Genomic DNA, 23,467 nt, shown 5'->3' on the forward strand with positions numbered 1-23,467 from the left:
AGTCATAGGGTTAGGACTGCTGCTCGATGAAGCCGCAACCTCCTCCACCCAACCCCCCCCCCCCCCCCCCCCCATTAGAACACTTAATCCTTCAGGACCCATCTGCTAGACGCAGGGCCAAAGAAATCCAAGCAAATAAAACTTTTTTTTTTCCGGTCTGGGCTTCGATCACTTGCTAACATTTGGCTAAAGAATTTATATCTACAAGTTTTAGTGTTTAGTATTTCCACTAGAAAAAAAAATTAAGTGGCAAACTTATGCCTTACATCTCACAGTTCATTACATCAACCCTCTGTAGGTCTCTGTAGCTCTTTGTCAAGTGAAAACTTGTCAAAGAAAGACCAACCAGACAAAAGATGATCAACAAGAAATAGTAATCACTCAATCTACATTAATTTAGGAAGGAGACAGCATCACAGTACTTTATCTTCATAAATTATCTCTTTCTAATGCTTTTTACTGGTAAAATTAACATTAACATTATTTAATGTGGAACCTATGGTGTTCCAGTTTTGAGTCATCAGTGTGGACCACACTGCTGAAAGTTTGCAGTGGTTGATAAATAGATAAACAGGAATTCTACAGAAGAAAAACTAAATTAAACATTTTTTTTTAAACGAATAAAATGATTAGATGATTTGGAATAGCAGTATCAATAATTGGGTATATAACAGTATCATTATTTAGGAGTGTCAATAATTGATTTAGAATTTGTTTATATTAGTTAACAATCACAAGCATTACTGTTGTTCAGTTTCTCACTCAGGTCATAAGCCTTTGAAAAGGAAAGCATTCAAATTTTAAATAATTAAAATTCTTACATGTGACTTAAATGTTGACTGGTAAGTTAGTTCCTTGTAATATAAACTACAAAAACATTATATATTTAATCATCAAATACTACTGGTCATGACTGTTGCATGCTCCAGTTCATCATCCATTTAATCTGACCGCTCACAGAGAAGATGGCTGCACATGGTCACATGACATGTCCTCCATTTTGGAAACTGCATGTTGGAGCAGTTTTAACGACTAAGCATGCACTGGCAGCAAAGCTTCCCCCAGTACAGAAAAAGATGTCGGGCTTTTTATGAAATCAGACAGAACTGAAAAAAAGAAGAAGAAACATGCTAACAAACAGTAGCGGCTTATCTTCTCAACACAGCTAATTTGAAGCTCTCAATTAGATGAGCTGTACTCTCCTTTTCACTCTTTTTTTTTGTTGAGTTTCTTCGGGCAATTCATTAAATGGAGGCAAAAAAGAGTAAGACTCATTTTGCATCTTACTGGCTACAGAGAGGCGAGTCATACTGTTTCATCCAATTAAAGGGCTGTAGTAATGTTAGCTGAGAACCCTAGCAACAATAAGTCTGTTTTTGGACAAATAAGGAACTTTTTGTGTGTTCACAGTTTAATTTTCTTGCCTGGTGTCTTGCTCTGTTTTTTGTTTCATAGTTCTTAAATATTATTATATGCAGTTAATTATGTATAGTTATTAATACATGTAACTATTTTCATATGCAGGCCAGAGGATTGCAGATATCACTTCTCTGAGTTCCAAAAATGAACGGTAAGCAATATAGTTTCATGTTTGTTCTATTTGAGCCTTATTTTATCTTTTCAGAATAGCACATTCATTATTTTATATTAAAGGTTCATTTAATTTATATAACCTAGTTGTAACCTTATATAATCTTTTGTTAAAGGCAAACCAATTTACTCTCCCCAGAATGGAAGATGTTCTTTATGTTGTATGAAGGCTTGCCTTTGCCCTCAGACACACATACAGGAGTAATATTATTGTATGCAAAAGAGCTCCACGTGCAAATGTATCTTCCGCTTCTTCGTTGCCAGCTGAGGTATCAAACGCTACAATGCGCGTTAGGAATCGACCAATAGACGGTCATAACACAAAGTCGACTTTCAGACAACCCCACAACCTTTCCCTCCTCCCTCCGGCTGTGAGGCAAGCATTAATATAGCCTGTGGTGTAGCAAGGGCAGGCAAACCTGCAGCTGTTTGTCCTCACGACAGAACCTTTCGTCTTACGCTTGCAAACAATGGCGCAGTGGTGCAGTGAGAGACACTGCTCTGAACGGTACGTGCCTGTGTGCGCACACACGCACACACACACACACACACACACAATCCTTCCCTCAAATACGCAGCAGCAGCTGTCTGCTGATGATAAGACACAGCAGACACGGCCATCAACTCTAATTGGCTAACACAGCCTGGGCGAGCGTGTCAAGACTGCAGGATACAACGGTATAAAGGGGTCAAAGGTCATTCATGTGCTTCACCCCTGGTCATGATGCCACAGTAGTTTGCGAGGCACTGACGGCGACTGAGGTCTTTAACATATTAAAATTACTGCGTGTCCTTTGTGATACACCCAGGGTGATTTTGTGCCTCAGAAATCTAGTACATGTGGCAACAAAGTGTTCTGTGTTTTTTTTTTTTTTTTTTTTCCACTTTCCTTTTCTCAAGGACTTGAACGTTTTGGTGAGGCATTTTGCAAGTGCTCGTAAGGGGAAGTGAACGGCTCTCTGCTACCTTAATTAGCCTTCGCCGTGCTTATCGTTAAGCCGGATTTTGGATCTTGGCCATTTGGCTATGATCCAGCCCGACGCAGTGCCATAATCCATAAGCTTCTGAGAGCGGCAGGCTTGACGAGATGCGCCAAAACTGCATGGTGGCAGTGTAAACTCAGCGCTGGTTATTACAGATTAAGCACTGGTTAGTCCTTATGGCCCCTGGAATCATTTTCATCCTTTCCAGTATAAAGCCTCTAACTTTTTAATCATTCATGGGCAAAGAGGCCTGCACAGATGTGAAGCCCGTGACAAAATGGGATCAAACTGTCTTAATCGTTTCATGATCGTTTTTATGACCCATCTGGGTCAGCATATGCTAATCTGATTGTTCTTACTGCTATATTTATTTTCATATCTGTTTCCTTCATTCCAGAGGTTATAGCTATAGCTAAAGGCTATAGCAAATTAGCCTTGGTCCATTAAAGACCATTTGTACTATTGTTGGAACAGCAGCAGCATATTACAGCAGGGTTATAGAATTAAAGAAAATATCTCTACTTCCCTGGGAATAAGCACAGGCTGGACACTAAAAGACCCGCTCAGTGCATCTGGTTCAAGATACCTAGTATGAACGCATAAATGCATGTGCCCATGATTCTTTCTGGCACCCACAGTATGATTAATGCACAAAGGTATTGATTTTTCACCCCCCGCCGCAACCCCACCACTGCTCCTCCACCGCATGTTTGCAAGGATCTCCTTTTATTCAGCCTTCTAAACCCTTCTCTGCTAAGTAGGAGAAGGAGAGGAGCTGGGATTCAGGGGCAGATGGAGCATGTTACTGAGTGGAAAGAGTAGGAAGTGAAGAGGTTTTAAGCATTCTGGCTGGAGCGAAAGTGAGTGTCTCCGCATTGCCTGTTTATCCAGGCTATTCTCTGCAGGCCCACTGACCCATTTTTCCCTCGGAATAGTACTAAGGAACAGGTAAAAGCGGAGGAGAGGAGCCTCCGATTGGGCCCGCATTCTGTCAGCCGGCCTCTCTGAGCCTCCGTCTCCTTCCAAGGTCCACTGGTGGAGGGGGCAGCCATGTTGTTCGTCCTCCTTCCACCAGCCGCACAAGGGAGGGGCTAAAGCTGTCAGACCACCGCCCGCCTTTCAGTGTTCCTGGGCTCCATTTGAATTCTGCTGGAGTTCTGTCCCACATAGCTAGCCTGATGTGTAGTCTGGACAGGGCTGCATTTATGCAGTCAGTCCTACCTATTTCTAAGGCATGTAAAAATGTTATATCCACATAGTTGTAATTGTGTTTTGTTCTTATTGTCATTACCAGTGGCAGATTGATTTTCTATGTGCAGGGGCACTTACTGAGCACTGGCATGTATGACCACGAAGCCCAAGCAGAGTGATTAGCGGTGATGAATATGCTTATTCCAGCAGGAGCTCGTTAAATCCACCTCGTTAAATGGGTGGGGTTTGAATTGGGCCCCTCCTCCACAGTGCAACAGTGAATTGTGAATCCAGGGCAACAGTCAACTTACTGCTTAATGGTTTGCAAAATGTCAGTGGCAAAAACCACTAAACGGATGATGTCTCCGTAATGTCACCAGTGTATTATCAACTTCAGTAAACCAAAACCCCAGGGTGAGCTCTGCACTTTTGACAGAACACAACACTGAATACTGACAGCTTTTATCTCATTTTTCAGTATCCACCCACCATCAATACATGTTATTCTTTTAAAAGGGAGGGAGTTCATGCCTTCATTTATCTCACCCATATTATGCAAAAGTTTCTATTACATGCATTGTATTAAATGCTTATTGTTGTGCCGTATTTAATCTCTTAACATGTTTCTATACAGTGCGGCTTACGATGAGATGGAAATAAAGTCTCTTTCTATCTCTTTCTCTCTTGCGTTTTCTTGTGCTCTTGCTTTCTCTCTGTCCCCCTCTTCCCCTCTCTCTCTCTCTCTCTCTCTCTCTCTCTCTCTCTCTCTCGCCCTCTCTGTAGTGGTAATGCTGATGACCACAGGTCCTGCTGTTAAGGCCATGTGTGGAATGGGAGTGGGAGTCCCTGCAGTACCATCCATCACTGCTGGGCACCGGTGTGAGGCACGGTGGTCACGGGCGGCACCAGGCCTTCGCTCCTCTCTGGCTATGGGCCTAATGCTCCCCATGAATAATAAATTAACACTCTGCCAAGAAATTCATGGCCTCCGGAACTGGTTGCAGGTTTGCTTGACGGCCTCGCTCCTCAATCCTACATGTTCTGACACAAGAATGCGTCTAAAATGGCAAAAGTGATAACAATAGCTGAGAGCATAATCGGCCGGGTGGTATACCATGTAGACACATACTCATTATGCTGTGTTGGACATCCTGTGGACAGTCCCAGGCTAGACATATATGAACAGACAGACATATGCCCATACTTACAAGCTATAGAAAAATTTCTAAATAGACATATGCTTTCATAATGCTTCATTGAAATGGAAGAAAGTATAGCTTCTTTTGAACTTGTGTATGTAAACCTTTATTCATTAGATTGAAGATAGCTAGAAAACAAAGAAGGCATTATAGTTACACAAACACACACACACACGCACACACACACACAGACACGCACACACACACACACACGACACACACATGCACGCACACACACACATACAGACACACACACATGCACACACACACACACGCACACACACACACACTACTCTAAAGTCTCCATCTGAGATGCCAGTTAAAAGTGAAGCATGGATGGTGTCTCAGTATGACACATGCAATGAATTGTGTCTCAAATCTATTTGTTTGTGAAATATTGCCTTCCCTTATCAAATATTTACTGGAGAAAAGCACCACAGATGGTTGGCAGGCTAATGCTTTCTGACATCCTCCCGTCAATGGACACATACCAATCTCATGCACAGCTTGCACAAAACTGCACTTATTTAACACTGCAATTCGACTTTTATGACTCTACACATATGCATTCATTCATTAGGATGGAACCATAAGGTTTACATAATGTAAAGGGATAATACTACATAAACTCTTAGAGAAAATAACTGTACCGCTGCAAATCTCTCCGCTTTCCCCCTTCACATGTACCATTGCTCAAGGTTATTAAACCGTTCCAATAATGTCACATCTGTAAATTGTTCACCAGCAGGCAAATACAAACCATCCAAAGAAAATGGCTGCTCCAGCTCTCGGCCTTAGAGGCATTGGGTTCTCTAGTGAGTTTGCTAAATGCCCCATAAAAAGAGCAGCCAACCCTGAGGGTGGGAACGATTGTGTGTATGAGTATTACATTTAACTGACACAAATTTTCAAACCACTCTCTCTTCTGGATTCAATGGTGAGCGAACTGGATGAATACGGCAGAGCTAAAAGAAACGGGGGTCAGAGGTGACTCTGGCAGGCGCTCAGTGGCAGGATTGGGTGGCTAAATTGGGTCAGACAACGCACCTGTAGGTGCAGTGGGGGTGTGGGTACAGTTTTATCAGTGTAGTTGTTGTTACATTTACGGCATTTAGCTGACACTTTTATCCAAAATGACTTACAATTATGACTGAGTACAACTTGAGCAACTGAGGGTTAAGGGTCTTGCTCAGGGCCCCAACAGTGGCAACTCAGCAGTGGTGGGGCTTGAACCAGCAACCATCCAATTACAAGTCTAGTACCTTAACCACTGAGTTACCACTGCCCACCTTGTTGGTGTTGTTGATGTTGTTGTTGCTGTAGCCTGGCAGCTTAGAGGTCTGGATCAACCGCATGCTCAGTATAGGACAACATAGATAAGTGATATGACAAATGTCCAATTGGAGTTTATATTTTTTAATGGCAAAGGGGGAAAAAAGAAATGAACAACTATATAAATAAAAAAAATAATAATATTGCTCTTAAGTAAAACACATCAGTTGTGGCCTCTGCTTGTTCTGGGATCACATTTCATTCACATTTCATTCAAGCACAACGTTAAATCTGACAGCAAATTACATAAACTCATACTCGGGCTACATAAAGACAGCAAGTCAAAGGCCAACAAAAGTGGATGGAGAAGAAACTGGCCAGCATGTTGGAAGAAGACCACCAGAAGCCTACCTGTGACGGGCACTGTGTCTCTCTCCCATGACACAACAGTGATGTATTTCTCCACTGAGGAAGGAATAATGCACTTGAAGACCGCCACACTGCCTCTCATGGCTGTCTGGTCCGCCACCCGGACTGTGTATGGCTCTCGTAAGACTGTACCGGGAACAAGGTCAGGGTTAGGAGGGTGTTAGGAGTCAGGCAAAAACAGAGGCTATGCACTGCAGTGGACTGACATGGAAGCAGCATTTCAGGAATGGCCTGTTTCATGACTGGTATTTCTTGATGTGATGCATGTACAGCTGCTTGCCTGGGCATGGGCCAAGTCTGGGTCAAACCTGGCACATACCAAATGCAGTCTAAGTCTAGTTCTGGACCGATTAGCTGTTTCATGAAAACCGTTTACATTTTTATGTCTGGTGCTAATTAATTAATTGCCAAGATCTACACTAAATGTCTTAGTGGAAAACTTATTATTGTTAGTGGCAGGAAACTTATTACACAGGTTGCCATTAAAATCGAGCCACGTGAACAAAACAAACGATGCATGCAGATCATAAAACTCACCGGCCTTAATATGAACATCCTGGCTTCTAATTTTCCCTGAAGGATTTTCCGCGGTGCAATAGTATGTGTTGTCATGGATCACTTTGTTGTAGCTCGAGGGGGGGAAGTGGAAGATCTGCAGTGTGCCGTTGGGGTGGACGTGACGGATCCCTGGAACGTTGTAGCTCTCCTCGCCTGTAGCCAGGTACCAGCGCAGTGTGGCCGGGGGCACGGCGGTGGCGGGACAGGGCACCAGCGTCCCTGTGGTGCTGGCGAACACTACCTCTTGCACAGATGCATTGACGAAATACAGGCTGGAATGTAGGTCTTCACTGTGAACTGTAAGAACAGGGTGAAGGGCAGAGTTAGGGCATGAGTGATAGGTGAGCGAGACCCGTTGGCTTGTGGGTCTGCAGCTGTGTAAGTCTCTGTTGCAGCTCAGCTCATGAGAAGTTATGGGTTATGAGAAAAGTTAATGGGTCTCTCTTTGAGAAGGGGGTTTTCAGCACACCACAGAGAAGGGTGATGTATTAGTTTAGACGGCTTTCGCTTCTCTTAAGTCTGTCACCAGGCAACTTGGCCTAGTTCTGACTCCTCGCTCTTTAAGGAAATGACCCTCGCATGCTTATCAATTTATTACAAGATTTTGAACCATGATCCATCTTCCCATGTTGATGTCTTTACTCGGTTTATGCATTCTATTCACTCAGACCTGACCAAATGCTTTATGTAATGAAGGTAAAACTACAGTCCTTGACCAAAAAGCTTTTTCTCTGGGAGTTCAGAAATTCAGTAACCCATTCACCAAGCCCAAATTCAACAATAAACTGACCCCTCCATATGCACTTCTAAAAGCCTGAGGCTGCACTCATCTGAAATCCCCATATCCATAAAGATTTAAGGTAACCTTTACAGGATGCCCCTGCCTCTGTTAAATGCACATTACTGGCTGGGTATACTGAAAGACCTGAGCAAGTAAACTGTGTCCACAGGTTCTATATATAAGATTCACACTGCATTAAAGCTTCTTTTGTCTCAGAACATTTTTGAAAACATATAAAAAATTCAGGGCCCTTTTCCAAGCTAGCTGATTCTCCAACATGGCAGGGTTCTGATGGATGAAAGGCTCTTGGGACTGGAATCGTAAAAGCATTCGCTGGTTTTTCCGGTCTTTGTCAGGGTTGAGGCGGACACGTGAGTTTACCCCCGTGCACTCAAACAATAGCACGCAGGTTCTGCAGGCTTTAGGCTGGTGGCCCCTGTCTATCAGTTTCGGCTTTGCTCTTGCGTTAAGATTCATTTGGGCACCAGTTTAATGGACTCCGTATGTAAGTCTGTATAGCATCTCTAGGCAATGGTTAGTGATTGTATTTGTTTCACAGATGGACAATAATACCTCAGTCTTCATTTTGCTCTTAAAACACTGACAGCTCATTTCCGAAGTATACTAGGCCGAGAAGTCAATGATTGATGCGTCATCATTTAAAGAAAATGCCTTAAAGATCAATTAGTTACCCCAGTCTGAATGCCAGAAGAGCATCAAAACAACACTATATAGATCTTACGCAGTTTATTAGTGTATGACATTAGTATGGAACATTTTTACCACAGCACCGTTGTTTCATTGCAACAATGTGCAGCGTCAAAAACCTACATTTTGTCTATTTTACATGTACATGTTGAATGCAAAAAAAATCAGGAACAATCAGCATTTTACGGTGTTTGCAGTTTGTTAATGTCTGAGTGAAAGAACTAGATCAGAGAACATCATGGTCACACAGACAGCCTGCAGCTGAAAGGTATGTTTCAATAAGTCAGTTTTCTATCTGTAGTTTCCAATAAGGTGCACAACAGCTTCTCAGAAAAGAACCTTGAAAAGCCATCCATGTGATTCACTATGTCAGAAATGGTCACCTCCAAAAAATCTAATTATCTTATAATCATCAAATAAAAATGGACAGACAGAGCTGTTCAAATATGGATGTTGATGAATGTATAATTCATTAGGCATTTTATTCCTGACAGCAACATCACAGTCTTTTCAGGCAGTCTGATTTAAGGCCCTGATCTGCTTGCAGTAAGAGACAGCCCAACTTGGGTGTCACTCCCTGTTTTTACCGCCCTGTCGTGAACATTTTAATCCCAGATGGCCAACGCATGTGATGTGCTGGCCCTGGGTAATTCTATCCCAGTGGCCAATATCTCTGGGATGCATAGTTGGCAGCTCAAGTGCATTGTAAAATCAAGGGGAATGGTATGGGGTCTAGGGGACTCACAAAGATGCTGACTAGGGAAGAAACCGCAGAGATGGATGAAGGAAAACACGTGGGGTTGCAGTCTTTTTTTCCAAAGCCTCATGTAGGTGATGCTCAACTCATTTTAATTTTATTTTAGATTATGTGCGACACCCCCCCCCCCCCCAAATCAAATTGTACTTGGAGAAAATGTACTTGTTTAAACAATATTTTATTAATATAAGAGTTTCTGAAGTGCTTAAATTGCCACCAGCTTTTCATTTTGCTTAGAGTGATTGCTGAGCTGCATCACTGTACAGAGGTCAAGTGCAATAGGGCACATTTCTTTCATATTGATATCTTGCAAATGTTTCTCAAATTTATGATATCATTACAATGGTTCAGCCTTTTCTCTTCATATGAAGCCAAATTATATGTTTAACTTTGAAACACAACACCATGTGTCCACTGATAGTGTGTAACCAGCCATTGCAGGAGACCTTTGAAAACTGGCCAGGCGATTTATGTAGGTGAATGTGCAATCGATACTAAGTGTAGAAACTGCAACAGCAGTCACAGCCTTGCTGCAACCCCCATTAAAGTCACCAGAAGACCACCAGTAGAGGGAAAGGTCCCAACACCTCACCTCACCATAAAAGACCTGTTCATCTCACAGACATACAGCTTAAACTTAATCAAACCCCCAAAACTTGAAGAGCTACCTCTCTTTAAATAAAATTGCAAATTCTATTTGTGGTAATCACAATTCTTCACTCAGTAGTCAAATTAAAGTTGACATATTTTCTGTATCCTCATTCATGAAACTGATTGTATTACAGCAACTGCTCTTTGTGAAGATACTTCTTTTCCACGAAGAGAGTGAAGAGAGAGGAGCATGTGACAAGCTCAGACCAAAATAAAGGAATTCATAGCCCGGCAGCCAGGAATCAAGCCTACAGGAACAGAGAGTCCTCCCCCATCCAGGAGTCAGGCCTATAGGAACAGAGAGTCCTCCCCAATCCTGGCACTACAGGCCCTAGTCACTGGCTACTGGCCACTGCCATGTCCTGCTTGACTACGCTCCTGTCATTTGTCTGAGCGATGCCCATTGGCTGGGTGTCCCTGGTGTCTGGAGCTAGCCCAGGACAGCTAGCTTAAGGTAATTAAGGCAGTACTGTTCGGAGTGTGCCCAGAGTGGGTTGGGGTGGGGTGATGTGGGGATGGCTGGTGCTGGGTTAGGAGTTCACATTCCCCCGCCTGCCCTGGGGCTGCAGCAGATCCCTGAACACAGGGGCCCTTTAGCTCTCCAGCTCCCAATTTGCTCTCATGAATATTAAGCACTGCCCGATGACACAGTTAATGGCCCCCTACTCGCTGGCAATATGTAAAGACGTCGATACGCCTCTGATGTTGAGTGCGGTCACAGCCCAGCGACGAGGGTCCCCGTTGGAAAAGCCAAGCCGCTTTTCTCTCTGTCTCTCTTACACTCTCTTTTTTCGTCCCTCCATCTCTTAAGTGAGATAATCTGAATATCATCTGAATATCATCTGAATAGCGGCAGAGCAAATGCTCGTTTGCGGACTCCCCGGTTGCAGTGACAAGATCAAACGACCTTTGTAGACCCAAATCAATTACAGGAGTGGGAGATGTTGACGTCTGAATCCAGGCAAGATGAGGAATCGTTTGGCTATCGCCAAACGAGCTCCTGCCACCGGCGCTTGGCCTGAAATACACGGCACTGCTGAGCTCATCTCATCAGGCCGCATACACAGATTCCGCAACACGCCAAGTACATATTAACTGAAATATGCTGGATTTCTCTTGGATAAAAGATTGATTTGCAACATGATTTTGTTATTTGGCTGACAATCAATTTTAAACCCCTCAGAATAAATCTTTATAATAATAATAATGCTGTTGTTATTATTATTATTATTATTATTATTATTATTATTATGAGGTCCCTGAACACAGAGCCCTCTTCCCCTTCTCCCCATTTCAGCAGTTAAAAATTATATTATAAATATATATATAAAATTATATATATATATATATATATATATATATATATATATATATATATATATATATATATATATATATAGCAAGTTCCCTGAAGATTGCTATGGTAACTATTTAGATAATGACTATACTGTTAATGGTCCTATTTAAATTTTCTTGGCAAAATAATTAAGTTTATGATTTCTTTGATTAACACACTGCCCTTATTAGCTGAGAGCAGTGACTCGCTCTCCAGAAACCAACTGCTTTGAAATATATTATTATTAGACATCTGATTTGGAGCAACACCAGAGCAGAGTAACATTCCAGTTAGCTATCACAGTATCTACATCTGCATTTGCACATTAAACCAGAATCAGTCTGGAACAAAGAACAAGACCAAACAGTCCTGGGCTTATATGTGATTGTGGGTCAAATGATGAGATTTCACTATCCTATCTTCAAAGCGATTCTTTCAGCTTCATAAGATGTGCCTGTCTGTCTGTCTGTCTGTCTGTCTGTCTCTCTCTCTCTCTCTCTCTCTCTCTCTCTCTCTCTCTCTCTCTCTCTCTGTCTGTCTCTCTTTCCACATTCCCCCATTCTGTCCATCTTTCTCCCTTCATTTTAACCACTGATAAGCTAAGACATTTATAATTAGTTATTAAGTTTGCCCACATAAAAAATACAACTCACCATTCAAGATGCACTGGAAAAAGATTATGACCAATATCCTCATGCCCTGCTCCTTTCAATCCCCACGCTAAGATTCTTCCTCTTCCCACACTACACTTTCTTTACCTTTTTAAAAGAGGTTCTAATATCCTCAGTATATGGATTACAGTGTTACATGAGCATATATGAATAAGAGCTATCTCTCCCTCTGTCTGTCTATCTTTCTCTCTCTCTCCCTCTCTCCTCCCACCCATTCTCTTCATCTCATCCTCCTTCCCACTATCCTCACTGGAAGGTCTACTCCATTTTGAGATGTGCTCTGCAGTGCTACACCCCCCACCCCCCACCCCCCATCTCCGTAGCGGGCGGAGAACAACCCAACCCACCCGACGAGAAGTGCAAGTCTACCTGCGAAATCGCACGCGTTCTGCCCTGCATACATCCCAAGGAGAAAAAAAAGAAAAAGAAAAAAGCCTATTCTGCTGTGGGGACAGTTAGGACACTGTTTTCATCTCTCTGATATATTACCCCAGGGACTGCCCATCTGACGCACCCATAAATCTTTGTGATGGACACTTGGAAAATTGGGGCTATATGCATAAGAGTCACATGCAAAAAAGAAAAAAAAAACCACACAGACATGAACACACATGTGCACGCGCGCACGCACACACACACACACACACACGCGCGCGCGCACACAACAAAACCTATTCTGAGAGAACAGAAGAACCAAGGTTAAAATAAGGCTTAAACAATCATTCTCTTTTCCTTTTTTTTCCCTATAGCCTACATTTTCTTTCCTTTTTCCAGTTTTACGTCTACAGTAATGGTGCCACTGTGCTAGTCCTGGGTCATTTCCCATCATGCTTATTTAGTGGCAGGGGAGGTTAGTTCTGCGAAGTGAGGCAGCCAAGCATATGTAAATGTATTCAGAGCATTTAGTGCTCAGGATTAATCAAATTATAATTTAATCATCTGATCAAACAGCAATTAGCATAATCACTTCTGGGGACAGCCTGATAGAAGGGAATGGAAACATAACAGACCCTAGGCTAGCAACACTTTAATTGGCTGGGATCTTTGAAAATGTTTCACATTTCTGGGTGTTGAAACTCTGCCCTTTTTATACAAATGCTCGTTTAAATCCTGGGTTGGCTGTTACACCACACACATGCATTCAGCAGCCAGACATCATATACAACCCCTTGAAACATCTAAATTACAGTGTACACTAGTATGCTGAAATCTGATTTACCACCAGTCAAAAAAGATTTTGCTCTTTGCACGTTTTAAGAAAAAAAAATCATAAGGGAAAATCAAAGGGTTTAATACATTTCTCCGACGAGTTTAAGTAAAATTGTTTGGAAAACACAAATGAAAAATGACTTGAAAAATTTCGAATTTACAGTATGGTTTCCTGAACAATTTTAATAAATATTCTAAAAATGTTGAGGATGGCTTTCAAATATTTTTAATGAAATGTTTTCCCTCTCTGCCTGACCTCATTACTAACAAACTAGCCCCTAAAACTATATATACTCCATATATACTCCCAGATACACTGTGTCAAGAGAAAAAGATAAATACTAAATACTGATACAGTGCCAGGACTTATTTTTCTAAATTTCCTGTTATTACTGTATGTGTACTGGCTTTGAATGAAGTCTACAAATGTCTAATGAATACCACAACAAATGTTTAATATATTTATATATTAATCACATTACATAGCGCCATTTAGGTATTAAATGTATCACTTGTCTTCAGTTCACATCAGAAGTTGTCTTCCCACTTATTCTGTACCGTATAGCTGTTAGACTGCGGATTGCTCAAACCACATCCTGCAGACTTGGTGTTGTAATGAAAACTGTAGCACTCTGCATGGCACTCAGAGTCGCCTGACAGTGGCGTGTAATTTAACCCGCCACGCGTCGCTCCGAGAACACCTGCAGCGAACGAGGTCCGTAACCGTTTACATAAGAGCGGCGCGTCACCCAGCAACCTGCTTCATGGTGGCGATGACAGAAGAGCTCTCATTAGTGGACCACATTTCCCCGTGGCAACCAGGCTGTTTTAGACTGCCAAGTCATCAACGCCAGGATAAATACACGTGGAAGCCACTCGACTAGCCTCCTTCTGTCAGCCTGTGCCAAGTCCAGGACATTTCCACCCCTTTTCTAGGTCAAAGTGACACTAAGCCATGCAGGTATAGAGGATGTGGAGTCTGACAGCCACGACTAGCCCAAGTTCACCCACTCTTGGGTGACTCTGAGAAGGCCACACTGAGATGAATGGGACAGGAGGTGCTTGGAAACTGACATATTTTTAGGTGGGATTTGGGATAATCACAAAAACATGGTGGCTGTCAATGTACTGCTGAAACAATTTATGTAGGTGCCATTAAGAGACGAATAAATTACAGATAATACATTATCAGCAATATAGAAAAATAGAGTGCAGTTGGTGATAGTTAGAAATGGTGGTAGTAGTGGTACCCACATCTGTAAGGCTCTGGTGTGCTGTGTGTGGTGTGATATCAGTGGTTCTTCTCTCCACTGTGACAGATGTACATCATCATACAGTAGTGCATCCTCACCCTATCAATATTGGCCTTCATCCTGGGACATGGGAAGTGTGAGCAACTAAGAAACACACACTATTCAACCTGAGTGATTTCACACAGCAGACATGTGCGACTGCAGTAACAGGAACCCTTAATTAAAAGGTATAAGGCACCATGCCGTTAAAAAACAAATAACAAATGCTTCTGTGCTGAAATCCAGCTTTGGTGTGATGAGGGCATTAAAAGTTGCATTTATTTCCAGGTTTAAAAATTATGTGGAATACAAGAAGTCTGAAGGCCCTGATATGGGTCAGTGAGTAGTTTCACTTCATAACAATACAGAAATTGAGACAGTAAATAATGGCCACTGGAGTGTATTAAAATCCTCATCTTGCAATCTGAAAACCATACAAACAGGCCACGAATTAGTTTAAGTCTTTTAGTTCACAGGAAGTGAACATGCTCCCCACAGAGCAGGCCTATCTCACATCATTAGTTTTGCATTTATAAACTGATTAAAATCTCTCAGTGACAGCTTCATCAAGATCAATCAGTCGTTCCGGCCTCCCTGCCTTGGCGTTCTAAATGAGACATCTAAATACTGCTGACAGCAGCTCAGTCTCTATGCATGAAATCTTTAGTCGTTCAAATACATCAGTCCTTCATGAATTTCCAGGCTAACTTGTGTCTGTCCTGTGTGTAGTGCATATGAGTAATTGCAAACCACAGCTTTCACTGGTGAAGACGTTAATTTTAAAACTCTCCTCCATATCCCGGCACTTACATACGCTTCATTTTAAATTGGGTACAGCCAAACACACTCTTTTCTGGCATCGGTGCAAGGGACTGCATGTTCAAGGCCTTGACCTATATTTGCACTATTTATTAGCATCCAATTAAATGTGTATTTGCCACCACCTTGCAGAAACATCATCATTCCTGTTAGCCAGCATGACTCTCCAAGGATGGACCCAAAGCTCCCAATTACGGGCTGCGTTTTAATCGAGCCGTGGTGGCGAGAGCTCTCCAGCCAGCAGAGAGCCCTTGAAAACAACTCTCCATGATACTGCATGTTAAAGCTCTGCTTATCTAATATCACAAGACCAGTGTTGAGGAAGACACCATAGTTAACTGGATTGCGAAAGCACTGCTGGATGGAGAGTATATTAGTTTAAGTCATTTAGTTCACAGGAAGTGAACCAACACTTTCCTCTTGATTTAACACAACAAAATTGTGTTAAACAAATCACACTGGCACAGAAGAATTTGTTGCTACAAACATTCAGAATAAACTGTAATGTTCCTGAAAATACAGAAAATGAATCCCCTTTACTGGCATTTCCCATTATATCAAGTGATTAGAAATACATTTTTATACTGATAAAGACTGAAATTGGTATTATCATGCAAAGTTTGTCAAATAACTACACAATCTCTTACAGTACATCTCCTCTCTGCATCAACGCCTGGCTGGCTGTCATCGTGCCATAGTACTTCCGGGGTCACCTGTGCCACACACAGTCTTGCAAATACAGGCACGGCTGCAGTCTCGTCCATTACACGGGTTTCCATAGAGACCATGCAAGGAGTGGGTTATGTGCTTGGCCAAATCAAGAAAGCTGCATTTTGTAAGGCATCTGGTCTCTGTCTCCTCACAAGAGATGCTTGCTATGGGGAGCAGGAATGTAGAGGGGACATGGGGAGGGGGTTGGGGGGGGGCGTGTAGAGGGAGTATGGAGCACCGACTCAGGCTTGCCTGTCGACTGAAAAACTGCATCAGAAAACAGATCAATCGGCTCTAAAAGTGCCTCAGCCGCAAAATCAGAATAAATGGAACAGTACAAATGGTGTACTATTGATCAAAGGGAAGCACTCTGAATGCTCTTTAAAAACCTCATTTGAACACAGTCCACCAGGTAGCCACAGTTTAATTTTGCAATGAAATGGCGCTGAAATACTGACAATCAAGTCGATCGACGCAGCACCCGAAGAGCTTATGCAGTCGTGTCCATGCATTTCACGCAAAGCGTGCCAGAGACCTGCTGGAATGTGTGAAAACAACATTTGAAACGTATGAAAAATAATGTTCTGTCACGGATGGTGCAGGAGCGGACAAGGCTCCCCTGGATGAAAAGCCACCACGCCAGACAGATGCTTCTGCACACGTTCCTGCATGTGTCCATCACCGCGGTGCTACAGCCTTTGTGCTAAACAACCACTGCTCTCGATCGGCACACCATCCTTTCCCACAAAATGGTTTTCCTGTCATCTTCACTTGACGCATCGCCATCGCTGGGCTGCCTGAATGGGAGGGGGTTCACATTCAGTTTTGTCTCCTATAAAATCTCATAAATGCCCCTATTTTCTCCCAGTTCCATTCCCCCCTTACACACCAGACCCCCACCCCCACCCCATACACACCCTTCCTGATTTAGCCCAGCAACCATGCACCCCTTTCTCAATGCCTCTCCATTTTACAGCCTCAGTCAAATTTTCCTTCCTGTCGAGCATCCGCACAAAGCCCTTACAGGTCATTCAGATTAGAACAGTAATCTAACAAAATCGGGATTTACTCATAGAAAACATGCTTCAGGACCAGTGATGAAGCTCTGATTGGGATTTGGGATTTGGGGAAAAAAAATGTTCTTCCTCCCCTTCAATGCTTCAGTGTTTCAGCTTCAACATGGCGCGCGTGATGCCACAAAAACAGAAATACCTCTTTTTCATAGAGTGCTATTTTCTTTCACACAGTGGAGTCTTCTTTGTTTTTTTTTCCAAAGTAATTAAGTGATTTTGAAGTGCTTTACATAGCACATTAATAATGTATAATTGAGTTTATTACATCATTGAAATGACCATACTTATTTTCTTAATCAAATTTCCATGGCAAAATGTTATGCATAATTTCTAAGTGACATAAAGTAATCCAAAATAAATGTTTTGGGAAGCATTATGTACACTTTAAGGCAAATGACAACTGGAATGACATGATTTATTTATTTAATGGCCATGATACATTGACAAGTTAAATTTGCATAATCATATAAAATCAAGAATCTTGATTAAAAATGGCAACCATAAAATCACTGATTCAAATGTTTGTTTTTGATGGAGTGAATAACCGCTGCTATATTTCGATAAGCTTAAAGGGCGAACGAGGGTATTCCATTTTAATTTTCAAAATCGCAAGCAAGAATCCGAATTAGACCATCATTACGAAATGTTTTCTGTCTTTCTCTTGCATCGCGTTACAAACTAAAACAAAAACAATGAAATAGTAATAAATCGAAGAGGTCACAATGGAAAACCACTGTTTAAAAATTTAGCCTATGTAAAGTTGAGCGTAATTAACCTTTATAGATGTGGCAAGCTAGCTAACCCCTGTCCTCTGAAATGTGAGTAGGACATATAGCCGTATAGTAATATATTTAATGCTTTTAAAAAGATTTTTACAACAAATGATTTATTTTAACCACTGATAAGCTAAGACAATTATAATTAGTTATTAAGTTTGGCCACATAAAAATACAACTCACCATTCAAGATGCACTGGAAAAAGATAATGACCAATATCCTCATGCCCTGCTCCTTTCAATCCCCACGCTAAGATTCTTCCTCTTCCCACAGTACACTTTCTTCTTTAAGATTTTTGCTTTTCTCCGGGTGGTTTTAATATCTTCAGTTTATGGGTTACAGTATGACATGAGCATATATGAATAACGGCAATCTCTCTCGCTCTCGCGCGCTCTCTCTCTCTCTCTCTCTCTCTCTCTCTCTCTCTCTGACGAGGTGTACGCTTCTGTTGATTGTCTTCAATAAAAAAGCCGCACTGAGATCCCACTGTAAAGGTCTTTGGTCGTGGACTCTCTGCCTTAATGCCGTGCCGGCGTCTCCAAGCGCTGCTCTGGCGGGTGCATGCGGGGCTCGCGTCGGTAACCGGCTGGCCAGGTGTGACGCGGAGTCTGTGGCGCTCTCCGAGCGTACGCTGGATAAGTGCAATGCGCACAGGTGGAGTTTCATGCAAAAGTCACGGAAATAACGCGTCGTTTCAAACAAAAGGCAAAAAAGTTAATCCGTCCATGCAAATGAAATCAGTCATTAGTCAAAAAATCATGGCAAACTTTCCCAGAAAAAAATAAAATGTAAAAAAAGAAACTGAAGCAAAATCCAGTCGGTGAATATGGAGTAGAGGTAGCCTAATAGTTGTTAGCTGGCCTCAGAACTGAGTCCCTCTTCACCACCTCGCGCCATCCAGTAGGCAACAAGCACACGCATCTTCCCCTCTGCTGCATTGATCAGGCTACTCCCCGCGCTCACCCCCTTTGGCTCCGAGCATTGCGGAATAACCCTCTCTCTCTCCTCTGCAGCCGCTTTCTTCCTTCGTTCCCTTAAAGGTGCAGGGGCGCACTGCTCTGCACGCAAAAGAGCGTATCCATCACACCAATCAGGCTAACAATCAACTCAAGCCATCACGTGATAAGTTGCGGCATTAGTCCCCTGTGACATATTTACACGGTTCAAAACGCTTAATAATTTACATTGCAAAGTTTAGTCGAACTGAGAGCGTAGGGACGTGTAAGTAAAAAATGACAGCTTCCTTATTTTAGCTTAATTGGAAGATATCAAATCGTGCGCTTTAACGTGTTCTCTGTATAATTTATGAGCCCCGAGGGTGCGAGCATTTACATGCGGCCTTAAATTGTATTCATTAATTGACCTTGACAAATCGGAGCGCTGGCCTCCTGTGCAGCCGGCCCATTAAGCTGTTCGTAGTATTTTCAGGAAGTAAAAATGTTGCATATTAACCTCTATTTAAGTATTAGCTGTCAGAATCATCAGAATCAGATTTTTTATGGTGTTGCACTTTAAAGAGAATTATTGTTGGTTTAGTTATTATTATTATTATTATTATTATTATTATTAATATTAATAATAATAATAATAATAATAATAATAATAATAATAATAATAATTCTACTACTACTACTACTACTAGTAGTAGTAGTAGTAGTATTGTTGTTGTTGTTGTTGTTGTTGAAAGCTAGATATTTAGATTGTTTGACATTAGACATATTTCCTCTTTGATTTTTTATTTTTTATTTTGTAGTATATTCTGTGTTGAGTGTTTTGCAGACAAACTGCACCTGTCCTGTCTTTGCTGGCACTGTCTGATTGGTTTAACGTCCACCACAGAGCTGCGCACATTGTTGTGTGCAGGAGCTGTCATTATTCCTTGCCTGTGGCCACCCAGCCAAAAATACAGCGCATCATTAGAGCCATCCCCAGAAAGCCTGACAAACACAGCGCTGCTCTCTGCTTTCGCAAAGGTCTCTTTTGTCCCTCTGCCACCTTTTGTTTTGCCGATTTGTGTGTGTGTGTGGGGGGGGGGGTGTACTTCTAGGAATGGCCTGGCTATTCGGAGAGTTTCGCATTTATGCGCACGAATTGAGGGCTTTATCCCTGTTGACTGTGGTCTGGATGGGAGGTGTGTGACAGTAATGGAGCGCCTTCCTCCTTATCAGCACTACTCCAGCCCTCTGCCTGCCTGCCGTCTTTAGCCCCTGGTTCTGCCATGAACCACTCCTACCATCTCTCTCTCTCTCTCTCTCTCTCTCTCTCTCTCTCTCTCTCTCTCTCTCTCTCTCCCCCCCCCACCTCCTGAATGCATTTACTGCAACATTCAGCCGTCGCGGAACCACGCGTAAAAGGAAAAGGTTGTGTTGCCACTTTTCTGAATCAAACCCTGTCTGCTTTTGTCATTTATCTTTACTTCCAGTGATCTGATTCCTGACCTGCACCAGACCTGTCTTCCTCATAATCACTCACATGCGTTTATCGTATGCATGCATTATTCACCATCATCCAATTTTATTTCTCTCCAGCTTGCAGAACCATGAGACTTTATAGACAAATTTCTTTCTGGCTTGAGATTCAGTTGTCTTTTACAAAAATTAAAACTTAAAGCAGACCGCGAGTGATGAGCACATACGGATCTGTCACACAAGTGAAATCCAAACAGCACGGACTCTTTTGTCCAGTAACGGTGCCGCCATCATGCTACAAAGGTGCGGTGGCTTGCCCCAGAGGTGACTCCTTTGGTTGCTATCAGAGGGTGCACATCAGAGTGACATGTACTACGTGATCCCACCTCTTGTGCCATGAGAGCTGGAAGTCTGTTGGGCATCAGGGTGGCCAGGGGGAGTGCCTTCCTGTGTTGGGGGGTGGGGGTTAGCTCCCTCAGCGTGTGCCAAGCCTACAAGAGAGGGCTGAGGGCCTTGGGGAGTGCCCCGCCGAACAGGACAGCTAATTATGGGCAGGGAATGCTGGGATTTCAGCCACAGCTCATCCAAGAGAAAGCTGACCCTCTTCCCTATTAGTCTCCATGCTGGTTGGGAAGATGTAAGGTGGCTGTTATTTAGACCAAAGGAATCCACCACCCCTTCTACATTTGTGTATTTTCAGCAAGTTTTCTTTTTTTTTTTTTCCTTTCTGTCTACGTGGTTGATTGTCATTGTGGTTATGAATGGTCACCATGCGGTGGTGGTCCCATAGCACTCCGGAATCTGCCGCAACAAGCACTTCCATATCTGTGGATCAGCAGTGGGGGAACCAGCCTGAAAGCAAGCTGCTGCCGCAGGCTTACAGAAGCCCTCTCAAAAGCGGCTAGTGCAAAACCAGAAACACTTCATACACTGGACCTGAACAATAGAGCGTATAAAAGTAATTTTATGAGCTGTACATTTGATGTGAGACATTCAACACAATTATCACTTCAGACACAAAAGTGATCCCATCAAGAATTAAAACCATGTATAGATATTTCAGAGCTGTATCCTTATCCATTGATTATGTCATTTTAAGACCTTTCATGCTGCCTTGATTTAACCTTTTGGGGGAAAAAAAAAAAACCATGTTGCATGTCAAGTAAATTTACTAAATAAAAGAAATTGATGCATCATGTTCAGCCAGAAATGTTTAATCACCTCAAGAAAAGAAAAGAAATAAACCTAGCAGCATTAGGTACCTTAAAATCCACAGAGTGCTACTAGCATTGCCTGTTTGGCTTTACCAGAAAATTATGCATTTACCTTTTAAATATCCCTTTATGTGAGTGTAATTCATTATTGGAATAGTTTCGTGGTACACTAGACATAGCATAAAGTGGCTAACAGACATTGCTGGAACTAAATTAAATTTTCCCCTCAAAAAACAAGTGGTGTGCAGCAGACGGGGCAGAGCAGGCTCGATGACCCGCTGTGGAGAATCCATACATCGATGTGGCGTATTGACTACCTAGTGCCTCTCCTCACATCTCCATTCAGGAGTGCGCCTTTCCCCAAGCAACATGTCCCCCAGGGCCAGAGCCATGAGACGAAGGCCAAAGAGTGATTACAACAAACGCTCTGGGTTTCTGTGTCTTTTGAACTGGGCTCCGTGGAAAAGCAAATGACAGTATGGCTCCTCTTTCACAATTTTTTTGAGAGATGCCTGGTGCATGAGTGCATGACCCCACCCTACTTCTCTGACCACACCCCCTGCTTGTTGGCCTGCCTTTTTATTTGCATGTTCTAGGCCCACTGCAGGACACCCTGCACACTGGTGCTCTCTGATGGTGCTGCACTAAACTGGGCTTCTTAAGGAGCACAAGTGTTGCAAGAACAAAGGGACAAGTGGAAAAAATATTTATTGTTTACATAAAGATTATGCAAATAAACTGTACATTTGATACAGAATATACAGATATGTATTTCGGATTAGATACATATTACACAAACATATTGCAGATTAGATACAGACTATACATAGGGTCTAACATATAGATGTAGATGCAGATTATTATTGCTATAGAACACATGCTTTTTTGGCAGCAGAATTTACGTATTATATTTTTATAACTGTTTTTAAATAGAATTTCAACACTAAAAGGAAGATATAAAGTACATATTTAATATGTTTCTCAGATTTAGTATCCATGAACTATTATATTTCGTAAATTAACTATTTAGTTCATTTTAATGTTATCTTAAATTTTTATTCTTTCCAACATATATTTAATAGTTAATTATGAGAATGATGCATGATGTGCTGAAGGATTGTCAATGAGGTAACAAAGTTGTGCTCTAAGCATGCATGAAAGACTGACTGTCACAGCAGCAAATGCCATTTGAGCTGACTTTCCCCATTCACAACTGTCCAGCCCAGAGTTGCAGTGTTGCTTAGTAACCATGGCACATGGCTGACCCTATCCGTTTGGTCATAAAAATGTATGAAGGTCTATTATTAATATATTTTTTGTCTCCTCTCTGTCTCTTTCCCTCTTTTACTCGCTGCTGAAACCTGCACACACACACACACACACACACACATCACGTCTAGGTGTAGCTGAGAGCAAGTGTGCGCTGGATAGTGTGCTGGTGTTATTAGTGAAGCACAAGGCTGATGTTGCAGATGACACTGTCCTCCGTAGTTTCATCTTCAGACGGCCAGCTCACAGGTCAGGTGACCCTGTTCTCTGCCCCTTCTGCTGTTCTTGTCTTCAGATCTTGGAGGCATGTTCCTTTGGTAAGACTGCACGTCAGACCCCATGCCTTGACATAACGGTCAAGGCTTCAAATAACACCCTACTGCCAATTTATGATTGTGTATGCTTGGGAATTCCAGTATAGAACTGATGGTGGGCTCTGTGGGGCTCTTTTCCACAGGGCTGAGAAAATGTGGTAGGACACTCTGGATGCATGGTGAGGGGGTGTGGGTTTGAGGCTCCATCTCTACCCACTAGCATTACAACCACAGCTAACGCACATCACAATCTTA

At 42.3% G+C, this 23,467-nt stretch overlaps 1 protein-coding gene and 1 long non-coding RNA gene across 3 annotated transcripts in view; one reads left to right on the forward strand and one right to left on the reverse strand.

Moving 5' to 3' along the window:
• The window catches only part of dscama (Down syndrome cell adhesion molecule a), a 57,516-nt gene extending 38,552 nt beyond the window's left edge, over positions 1-18,964 (reverse strand). Inside the window, exons 1-3 of one of the 2 annotated variants that reach the window (XM_035535848.1) lie at positions 18,190-18,964; positions 7,202-7,519; positions 6,647-6,790 (exon numbers count right to left, since the gene is read on the reverse strand). In XM_035535848.1, the coding sequence (XP_035391741.1) occupies positions 6,647-6,790; positions 7,202-7,519; positions 18,190-18,232 (505 nt within the window). In that variant the 5' untranslated portion in view covers positions 18,233-18,964. Of the gene's footprint in view, positions 1-6,646; positions 6,791-7,201; positions 7,520-12,108; positions 12,196-18,189 lie in introns of those variants that run through there. The other variant, XM_027015457.2, reaches the window with a different exon arrangement.
• On the forward strand, positions 1,052-4,718 carry LOC113580733. The gene is made up of 3 exons (XR_004777088.1): positions 1,052-1,264; positions 1,525-1,570; positions 4,548-4,718. It is a non-coding gene; the product is annotated as an uncharacterized LOC113580733 (long non-coding RNA).
• Positions 18,965-23,467: the final 4,503 nt, after the last annotated feature.

The sequence above is a fragment of the Electrophorus electricus genome, chromosome 17 (genome assembly GCF_013358815.1).
Source record: "Electrophorus electricus isolate fEleEle1 chromosome 17, fEleEle1.pri, whole genome shotgun sequence".
Lineage (NCBI taxonomy): Eukaryota > Metazoa > Chordata > Actinopteri > Gymnotiformes > Gymnotidae > Electrophorus > Electrophorus electricus.